At 37.6% G+C, this 11187-nt stretch overlaps 1 protein-coding gene across 1 annotated transcript; it reads left to right on the top strand.

The window, feature by feature from the left end:
* The first annotated feature begins 4268 nt into the window (after window positions 1-4268).
* On the top strand, window positions 4269-10982 carry LOC146483303 (protease-associated domain-containing protein 1-like). The gene is made up of 5 exons (XM_085106045.1): window positions 4269-4398; window positions 4470-4612; window positions 5750-5859; window positions 7194-7361; window positions 8032-10982. Exons 1-5 carry the CDS (start codon window positions 4314-4316, stop codon window positions 8150-8152), a joined length of 627 nt encoding a protein of 208 aa, XP_084962171.1. The 5' UTR covers window positions 4269-4313; the 3' UTR covers window positions 8153-10982.
* The last annotated feature ends 205 nt before the right edge of the window (window positions 10983-11187 follow it).

Raw genomic sequence — 11187 nt, 5'->3', positions numbered from 1 at the left:
CACCACAGTCAGTAGCACTACGACTAGGGTTCCAAGCACAGAAAATAAAAATAATAAATAAATAAATAAATAAATAAATAAATAACACTGAAAACTTCACGTTTAGTCTAATTAACGGCTTTCTCCGCATCTGATGAACTGAAAATACATCTGAATACTAATATTTTGTGCTGGAAAAGACCGAATGTGCAAAAAAGTAAAGTGTTACATCAGACGTTTTTACAGTTTATTATACATAAAAGGTAATGGAAATTATGTAAACGCATACCTGAACCAACTGTAATAAACAGTCCTAGTTTCTTCCATAGCAAATAACACGAATTTTTTTCAAGTCCTCGTTCTAGTTTTGCGGCTTTTTGCGCCTGGCTGTCATGGCTTGATACCGGCGGAGAAGTTTGACACTTATTTGAACTGACCTCGACGCCAGCCAATGCCCAGAGACGAACGGTGTCGAAGACAAATCGTCAATTCCGAAAGGTGAAGGAGATGAACATTCATGGCGAAGGAGATAAACATTCTTGTCAGAATAAGTTCAATTTCGGTTTCTACATCGGCTATTGACAAGGAAGCCTTGTGACCGGCGATGTTCCTTTTGCACTAGTTTACTTCCGGTTGATCTGCTCCTGTCTCTGGGGTCGTAAGAGCAAAGACCTCCGACCAAGGAGCTAAAAGACCACCTCCATGCTTCCATGACAGCACAAGAATATCAGACCAAATTTAAAGTGACAAATTTTCCAGTTTCCTTAATTGAATTTATCTTACATTTACTTTACTAATTCAATTTACTTTGGTAAACACCAATGCGTGATATTATTAATATTCACTGATTATTGGTGATTTCGGAATTTGTAAAACGCAACCCTAACTATTTAGCGAATTAAAAACAGAATAGAAAAGTTTGACCGGTCTCCAATTTTTATTTCAGCGAGCATTTTACCATAGTCATAGGGGAGAACTTCAACCCCACAGATTTCCCTTTGATGCGGTTTCATTGGCAATCTGACACCTGAGCGAACTCAAGAAATGGACATCGAGACGCTTACTGCTCCTTACTAGATATGGTTTTATAAGCAAAAATCTCACAACGCAAACGAGAAAAATCGGTTCCCAGACCGGACTTTACCTTATTGTAATTAAAGATTAAAAGAAATTTGTTTTCATTACGCTTTTTTGGTATATGTAAAATTAGTCTGTTTATTGTCACGGTAACGCAACAACGGTTGTTTATTTAGCCGTTGTCGGAATTTTAAACGAATTATGGTGACTTCAAAACGGTCGTGTAAAGTGCTTAATTCAAAACCCAGGCTGATTTTAATACATTATCAAGAACAACGTTACATTACTTAAAAGGCAAAGTTTAAGAAAAATCGGCGTTATACCACATAGCGAAAACTATCTTTAAAATTTATCCGTTTTTGCGGGATTTTTCCTGTTTAGAAAAGGGACATTTTCCTAAGCTCTGTTTGCTTTTATTAATAATGGTTAAGTCTAGTTCAAACTTTGCTATAAACGTGCGGTGCTTCCGCTGTCAATACCGAGTATAAAAATACCATGCATCTTCTTTCCTTCCAGATGAAGAGTCAGTTCAGAATATTAATTTCACACTGCCGTGCGGGTACTTTCGGGATCCTCGCGGGTCAAATTTGTTTATCTCAGTTTTCTAGAACGTTAAGCGCTCCTAGAGAAAACTGAAGGCGGCAAATTTGTCCTCTACTTAAAGGCTTTTTGTAGCCAGAAAATGAGCGAAATTGATTTCTCGAGTTCTGCCACCAAATGCTTGATATTTTCTGACCGCCGCTCTTAAACTCTCCCCTCTCCTACTCGGGATGTATTGTTCTGATTGTCTTTAACAAAAGCAGGCCGATCAAAATCCATTCTTGTCACTTATATCGCGAGGGAGGGGACCCACTCACCCCTACCTGTGTGACGTCAAAGCATCATTTGATTTATTCATTAATCTCGGATTAAATTTGTGGTGCCATATTGTTAACATGTTGTGGACTCAGGTGTGCCGTTTTCAAACGGAAATTTCACCATTTTGAAAAGGTAAATGGAAAGAATAACCTCTTAGAAGCACTCGACATCTAAAACGGTGGAAATTGGAGAGTTCCTGGCCAAGGAATCGTGTTTTGTTTGACAGTCTTAGACTACGATGGGAGACTGAAAAGAGATCATTGAGAAGCTTACATTATCGTAATGGAATTTCCGAAATTTCCGGTGAAACCCAGACCCTGAGTAGCGTAACACAAGGGAAACAACGTAACGCGATCGTCGTGACTTAAACTATTCCATTAGCAAGGATAGTTTTATAAATCTGCGAAGCATACAGTTGGAATAAATGCATCTCGCGTTAATGCCAGTATAGGCATCTTGTTTTTTGTTTTTTGTTTTTTTTTCTCTTCGTCGTAGCCACAAATCTGTACATTAATTTATTCATTGAGCTCTCCCCTCTCCTACTCGGGATGTATTGTTCTGATTGTCTTCAACAAAAGTAGGCCAATAAAAATCTATTCTTGTCGCTTATATTGCGAGGGAGGAGACCCACTCACCCCTACCTGTGTGACGTCAACGCATCATTTGATTTAAATTGTGGAGCCGTATTGTTAACATGTTGTGGACTCAAGTGTGCCGTTTTAAAACGGAAATTTCACCATTTTGAAGCGGTAAATCGAAAGAATAACTTCTAAGAAGCACTCGACATCTAAAACGGTGGAAATTGGAGAGCTCCTGGCGAAGGAATCGTGCTTTATTTGACAGTCCCGAACCACGATGGGAGACTTAAGGTGGGGCTCTACCTGAATTTGAGTGAAATTTGAAGAGGTTTTAATAATGGATAGAAGAAAGAAAATGATTTTCGGAACACTAACAGACAGTCGATAACCAACCAAGAGCACCCCAGGTTGGTAGTGGACTAACTTGGTATCCGTCTATTAATTATTAACTACAGATTCTAATTTTAAAACTTCACTAAATCTTCAACATTTCTTATTTCTTTTAATTTTACTAATCCTTCAAGAAAAATTATTTCCTTCCAAATATACCTAAAATCACCCAAAAATTCATAAAACACCCCAAATCATTGATTTGTGTTATGAATGGAGGGTTTTTGTATTGCTTGAAATGCAAACAAGATATTTCCATTTGACCGATTTTAAGCGGCGTGAAAACGGCTTTCAGGTGAACCCCCACCTTAAAAGAGGTCATTGAGAAGCTTACGTTATCGTAATGGAATTTCCGAAATTTCCGGTGAGACCCTTAGTAGCGTAACACAAGGGAAACAACATAACGCGATCTTCGTGACTCAAAATATTCCATTAGCAAGGATAATTTTATCAATCTGCGAAACATACAGTTGGAATAAATGAATTAGCCACATTAGCCACTGTCAGCATCTCGCGTTAATGCCAGTATAGGCATCTTGTTCCCATCACGGTACGCTTCGCAGAATTTTTTGAACCTGTCCTCCCTTCACGATTGAGCTAATTGAATAGTTTTAGTCAGAAAGATAGCGTAATATCGTTTTCATAACTTTACGTTACGCTTACCGGAAACTGATTTATAATAACATAATGACCGAGCCTTACAGATACAGACCTGACTCATGTTTACTTTACTTGCTTCATAGCGTCAAACATCTCACCAAAATGAAATATACATCGATTTCATACGTTCATCAGTATCGGATAGTGAGCTTGGTCTGCTAGTGTATTACCAAGTATTCGTTTGAAAAAAACAAATTTCAGCCCCATCGTGTCCGGAACTCGACCAGTTATTGAGTTTTTAAAAGCTTATGACCTCACAGGGTACCCACACAAACTGTGCGACTGTACGGAGTTTAAACTTAGAGGAAATGTATGGGAATGTCGAAAAGCCTCGAATTATCGTGACAGATTGCGATGAATATTCTCATTTAACATCAGAATATTCATCGCCATCTATTACGATAATACGAGGTTTTTCGACATTCCCATACATTTCCTGTAAATTCAAAATACAAACAGCCACACAGTACATATAGTATATTTTGTTCTCCCTGTGAATTTAGCTGTTAGATCACAAAGACGTTTTCTGCACACTTTCGCTGACATATGATAATTAAAGAGCGATTTGACACTCCAGTAACTCCAGAAACCTCTTATGATGGATTTCTTGTCATCATTGTAGAAATTCCTAATCCGGAATAGGGTCAATCCGGAACGGACCCTTTCATTGCGTTGGATTGCGTGACAAATTTCCCAGTATCCTACACGGTCATACACTGTGACTCGTTGGAAGTAAGTGCGATTGTATTTTTCGCGTACACCAATAACACCATGGGTATTTTTTGGCTCCATAGAATGTCCTGGCATATTGTTGTCCTGTGTTCTTTTATATTCTTACATTTAAAGTATTCACAAGGTGAGAGACACTCGTTCGTGTTTTACTTTCAAAAATGGCGTCAAAATAAGCTTAATTCTGTTTCTTTGCAGGCCAACAGAAACTGCGCGTCTTCACAGCTACAGATTTCATGCTTTTTGAAAGCAGCGACCTCCTTTATTTTGAGATTCTGCGACCCAAAAATATTAGCTATGTCTACAAAGTTAGCCCTGCGAAAGACTTTGGCGGTAAATTTGTAAGTATTTGTAGTAGAAAGCATTCGTTTGTAAAGTTTTTAATATGCGACGTAAGCTAGTTCGTCTTAGCTCTGCATGAATTGTTTTGCTTTCACCTGTTACTGCTGTGTAAACCTGTGTTTACAGTGGTGAAAAGTTTTAAAAAATACTTTGTTGCTTTATTTATAAACTAAAACAAAATCCTCTCCAAATTCATAGCTTCATACCAGTTGTAAATAAGCTTATATATACTTACTTCCGGTCAAATTTTACCGAATTGTTTGTAATTAATAAAAAAGTATAATGACATCAGCGTATTAAAATTAAATTCAAATAAGCCTAAATTGGAAATGCCACAGGGAAAATAGACCAAACAGTTAGTTAAACATTTCCATAAGCTAAACATTTTTCTTGGAACATCTTATGTATTTTTTTCACTGACATACAGCCTATTTACTGAACATCACTGCATGAGAATTGAATTGATTTAGTTGTTAGAATGACGTGTCGTAAGGTAAGGGCTCAAATTTTAATGATTCATCATAGGTAATAAGACGATTTTGAGCCCTAAAAAATTCCCTGTGGCTTTTCAATGCTTTCAAGAGTTTACCAAGGCTCTGTCAGTGCTTGCCTTGTTCATTATCTAGCTATTCTTATATTCAGTGGTTCCAAAGTTATAATTATAAAATTTTATTAATTAAAAGAGTGCATAAACTGCCTAAGTCATAATACAGGGCATGCACAAGTGCTTGTTTTTGTCAAATAATCCCTCATCATAATAATAAAAAACAAAACAAAACAAAACAGTGGAACTGGTTTGCTTGCAAAAGGACAAATTTGGTCCAGATCACAGACAATAGGCCATTTCCGAGATGCTTTGACCCTCATTATGAAAGCAAGGCTAAGTGCAAAGTTTTTAATTAATAAATATTAGTTTTCATTCATATGCAAACAAAACTAATTTTCATTTGAAAAGCTTTGCACTTAGCCCCGCTTTCATATACCATGTGAAGTTCTCCAATATTATTAATTGTTTTGCCACTGCAGTTTTCTGGTCATTTTTGGTCGGATCAATTTCATTCTGGGAAAGAAGAAATCTCAAACTGCCCACTAGTGCAACTTGGGTGTAATAAAAATCTGTTTGCTTTTTATCAAAGGACTTCAGATTGGGCACTGTAAATCTGGTTGCTACTGACCCTCCAGATGCCTGTCATTCTGTTAACAATGGTCAGGCTTTGTGGAAATCAATAGCTTTGGTTGAAAGAGGGTGAGTGAATATGGATGTTGTACTTTATTGGATTATTAAGGACCAGGCAGTAGTATGGCCTGGTTGCTAGAACACTTGTCGTAATCTGGAGGTCCTGTGGATGGGGAGCAGGGATGACACAGTTATGAGAGCACTCACCTCCCACCAATGTGGCTAGGATTTCATTGACGCCACATGTGTGTTGAGTTTGTTGTTGGTTCTCGTCCCTGCTGCGAGGGTTTTTCTCTGAGTACTCAGGTTAATTCCTCCCTCCACAAAAACCAACATTTTCAAATTCCAATTCGACCTGGAAACAGTGGACAAACAGTCACTCTATGGATGTGCCACTTACAATTCCAATTATTTATTTTATTGATCTGTTCTCTGACTACTTGAATAATTAGTTTCAGGATAGTCTGCTCATGTTCAATCTCTAGGTCACATGTACTAATTGTAAATTAATATACCTGTATTACTGTATATTAACCAACTCAGGTCAGTGTCCAATCAGTTGAGATTGTTAGAAAATGTTCTGTTCTTTGATTGTATTTGAAACTTTTTCTTCTTTTTTTTTCTTTCTTTCATGTAAGAGTAAGATTTAGTCTTGCTGTTTTCACGCTACAAATAGGCCACACGAGAACTGAGACTGCTCAGAAGGGCTCAAGACCAATAACAAAGTGACACTTTGTTTAAAACAATCCAACCCAATTTGAAGCTAAAATAAAACTAATAATAATTGTTGATACAAGAATATAAGGACTTGCAGGAATTCATACAGAATATTTGTAGGTAGTATTTCAATGCTTTTTTAGTGAGAGAATAACTGTTTTCTCGTGTTGTCAGCACTCACATTTACACTGAATGATGTAATATTCTAAACAAAGTTCAAATTTCAGTTGACTATTTACTTTGATGTGATGGCATGATCGAAGCTTGGCATTTCTATCAGCTGTTTCTCCTGAGCACCAACTATCCAAGTTGATAGCAAGCCTGATGTAGTTTGTTTTATAGTATAACCCAGTGACTCATTTGTTGAACTTAAGAAATTTGCTTAAAATGTCTTACATGTATGTCTAGCAAGCTTGTTCAGCAATTTTCCTTGCATAATTGGTCCTAGGGAAGTCTATCAAAAATTAGATCGCTGTAGGGAAGCCAATCAGGTTGCAACCTCAGATAGTAAATGCCTCCCCCCCCCCCCCCCCCCCAGCCCCCCACCATGTAGAATTATCCACACCAATCCAATAACACATGATTAACACACAGAAGGAAATAATTTATATACAAGTTATTATTAAAGAAATGAACATAATTTAAGTTGACATTCTTATGTGGACCATATTTTTCTTTTCCTCTAGGGGCTGCTCTTTTGTTTCAAAAGTGAAGACAGTTGAAAGTCATGGAGCTATTGCTGTATTTATATCTGACAACCAACCTGACAATGGAGAAACTTTAGTGGAAATGGTACATGATGGCACAGATAGAGATGTACACATTCCTGCGGGATTCATGTTGGGATCCGATGGGTGAGTTGTCTGTGTGTGTGCATGTACATGTATAATTTCTACTCTGTAGTTTTCTAATGATCAGCGATGTGTTGGCTGTGGCAATCCAAAGCCATATAGACTAAAGATTAGGGAGTGCATTCGATGATCTCAATCCCAGGCTCTCTCTCCTTTACCATGCGTCAGCGTGCGCGAAAATTGCTAGGCGATGTAGCCGCTCTCATAAGGTCTCATGTGATTGGCTTGTAACCCTTCTAGAAAACAGTATAACAAACAACAGAACAATACCCCCAACCCTAAAAGCGATGGCAGCTGTTACTTGTAATTATTACAAGCTTACAACAGCTGCTACACTACTGAAAATTGTCTCCCGCACACAAAGTCTCCTCGCGGAACTGGTAGGCGTCGATTTGGGATCCAGTTGTTCCATAATTAATAAAAAAAAAAATAATAAATTAATTAATTAAATACTGTCTGATGAGTGCGTGAGCACGAAACTCGGAGTAACAGAGAATTTTGTCTCTTCGTTATATCTTCTTAAATAAATAAATAAATAAATTGTGTGCGTGGTCGCGCACCTTGCTCGCTTTACTATCCCGGATTATACACTTAGTCCCATGAGACCGCAGTCTTCCCCTGGTTTACTTGTTTGATATCTGTACTAAAAATAGCATTCAACTGATACTTTCAGGTATCACATTAAACGTGGAATCCAGGAAGCAGGAATGGAAGGAGCAGTTATATCCATACCTCTGAATGTCACCACCACTCCACATCTGTACACCAGACAGCCTCCATGGTCATCCTGGTGACGAACTCTACAGTTTATTTTAAAGGGGAAGTGTCACGAAGATTTTGAACTTTTGGGGTGGGTGAAAATGGCGCTTCAATACCATCACATAGTTACAAAATAATAGGCCATTTTCGAGTTGCTGTGAACCTCACTATGAAAGCGAGGCTAAGTGCAAAACTTTTCATACAATAATTAGTTTTGTTTGCATATGAATGAAAACTAATTTTCATTTTAAACAAAAACTTTGCACTTAGCCTCGCTTTCATAACGAGGTTCAAAAGCAACTCGTGAATGGTCTATCCTATAACGCCGAGAGAAAGAAGTCAATCGAAGTTTTGTAAGCTAATAGCCTGTGAACAGCCTCCCAACTGGAGTATAGGGCAAAAAGAAAGATGGATTTTTGTCTTCGCCCTATACCCCACTTGGGAGCCTGTCCACAGGCTAGAAGCTGAAGACCAAATTACGATCTGTTCTAGCGTATTTTGGAAACGAAAAGTGCAGGAACTTGAAGAAAGTTAGCCTAACATTTTTCAAGTTGCAATCGATTCCAACTCAGTATATATAGAGTGGTTTTCAATTGAGTGTCGAAAGTAATTACGCGTTTGGTCTGGTTTTACATTACTACGTTACGTGATTGGTTAACAAAACTCGCGCCACTTTCTCAACCAATGGGAATCCAAACCAAATCCAATTGTGTTCCCGCCGCAAAAGTTTTCCCACGCTTGGCGCCGGTTACACGTATTTGCTTCGAATTCTGATTGGCTCATTGTGTTGTTTATATCTGCTGCGATTGCCCAGAGTAATTACCTTGGTTTTGGTTTTACAACAGTCAGTTGGAAACCGCTCTATGTCCAAAACAATCGTTGTCAGTCCTAGTACATTGGAGTGGCAATTAATAACAAAACTCAACCATTATTTTTAGGTTTGGTTATTGAATAGAAAAACGTTTTGTGGGGTTTTCAAATGACACCAAATCCTCGTGACGCTTTCCCTTTAAACTCAGTTATCTTCAACAGATTGTTTTATACAGATGCAAATCGCTGGATCCCCTTTCCCAACCTTTCACTATGTAGTGTTTTTGAAAAAAGACAAACAAACAAGAAATAAAAAACGCCGGAGACACTTTATTTCAGTGTAAGGTTGTGACTTTGAAAGTCGCAAGGCAAAGAACTTAAGGTTAAAACGACAAAGTTGTTAATCATTTTTCAGAAGTACATGATGAACTAGCATATAATGTATCGTCCGGAAAATTTAATAGAATATTTTAAAGAACCTTTACACCGAATATTTATAGCTGGGGTATAAAGAATTTCCGTGGGATTACCATGCATACTCGTGCGCTTTCGTACGTACGAGGGACCAACGAAAAAATACGGAGTGTTTTGCACTCTATTTGGACGAGGGAAAGTTGCGAAACTTTTGCTCTTCCATTTAATCACGCAAAAACCCTTGATAGAAGCTTGCAAAGCTTGCTTTGTAGCCTAAAGGAAGTTTTAGGAGACGTTTCGTGTTCTGTAGAACTCAGTTTATAGCGTTTTTCACAAGGGATTACTAGAATATATATATATATATTTAATATATAATTTGTCTCGAAGACTTTCAATACAAATCAATTTTGCATATTTAGAAGGGTGCATTAAGGTAAATTTCCTCAGCCAGGCTCAAGTTTTGTATACAACCATTTTTATAAATGTTAAGCAATTTTCTCCATCAAGATTATACGGTTATAGCTTAAACCAAGCTTTTAAAAAGAAGCAGACGAGCGAACGAACGCCCATTAAGCAAGCAAGCAGAGAGAAAAAAACTTCAAAACTTTCGTAGATCTCGATTCATAGCGTTTTTCACTCTCTGACGATTATAAGAATATTTAACAATTATTCCATGAGCGCGCGTTGGATATGAGATGATAGATAGCCAACGAGGCGCGTAGCGCCGAGTTGGCTATTACCATCTCATATCCAACAAGCGCGAGTGGAATAATTGTTTTATTAAAAGCAATCAAGTAATATTGGTAAGCCTTGCTAATTTCCTTTTCAAGAGAAACCAGAAAACAATTTATGGTCGCTACTTCTCGGGCTTGGTATAATGGCTCATATACCATGGCCGCTAAGCCAACCAAAACTATGGAATTGCATTATACAATGATCCAGTTTTTAATAAAATTAATTAATGCATAGTTTGTCTCCAAGTATTTTGAATACAAATCAATTGTGTAAAATTATCCGGCTCAGCCAGGCGTAAGCGTTGTATGCATCCATTTTTATGAATGATGTAAGCAATTTTGTTTATACAGACGGATGTAGCTTAAGCCAACAAACAAGCAATGTTTCAAGGAAACCGAAAACTTCAATCTGTGGTTCCAGTTTACCGACCTACTCCAGAACATTTTAGTGTTTAAAATGTTTACGGACCTCATATGCCATGTTGTGTGTTATCTCTGATAATTTAGGGCTCTCGTTTAAGTGTATCTGTGATGAAAGAAAAAAAACCCTGCGAATAAATCTGAAATTATGTCTGGACTGGATAAATTCCAGTATCTCAACTTTTCGTCTGCTCTTCTTCGTCGTTATTGCGATAAAGGTGTGCACTTGGGTGGGGACCGATGCAATGGCCAAATGTGTTTTTCTTTGTTCAGTTCGCCGGAACCACAGATTTTTATTATTCTATCCAGTTTCAGGTATAATTAACTTTTAGATTTGCTTGTTTTCTTTGCTCGCAGCATCGTGCTATGACAAACTAATGTATTAACTGGCTGGATAAGTGTTTATTGGGAAGTCATTTATTTTGGTACACGCGGGAAATGATAATGCCAGTATTGTCTCAAATAAAGGGGAATTCGTTAAAAAGCTTGTGGCGTTGATTTATTATTTGTGATCAGATGCACATAATTTTATCGTAAAAGGAATAAAAGTGTAGCTCGTTTTTCTCTTTATTATCCTAAACAAACGTATCGCTAACCGATCCCATCAGTTGGCACTATGAAGAACTCGTATCCTAACTCCCCACGAATCTTTCTGTAGCGAGGTTGATTTTAAAAAAATAATAATAATAATG

This window comes from Pavona decussata, unplaced genomic scaffold (genome assembly GCF_977016875.1).
Source record: "Pavona decussata unplaced genomic scaffold, jaPavDecu1.1 SCAFFOLD_39, whole genome shotgun sequence".
NCBI lineage: Eukaryota > Metazoa > Cnidaria > Anthozoa > Scleractinia > Agariciidae > Pavona > Pavona decussata.
This window is presented reverse-complemented; position numbering and strand designations above follow the sequence as displayed.

What these genes read in the sequence shown, in the direction of transcription:
- LOC146483303 (XM_085106045.1), top strand. Translation starts at nt 4,314, where the DNA reads ATGGGTATTTTTTGGCTCCATAGAATGTCCTGGCATATTGTTGTCCTG. An exon ending in ACATTTAAAGTATTCACAAG is followed by an intron (nt 4,399 to 4,469) that starts GTGAGAGACACT and finishes GTTTCTTTGCAG; the next exon opens with GCCAACAGAAACTGCGCGTC. An exon ending in TTCATGTTGGGATCCGATGG is followed by an intron (nt 7,362 to 8,031) that starts GTGAGTTGTCTG and finishes TGATACTTTCAG; the next exon opens with GTATCACATTAAACGTGGAA.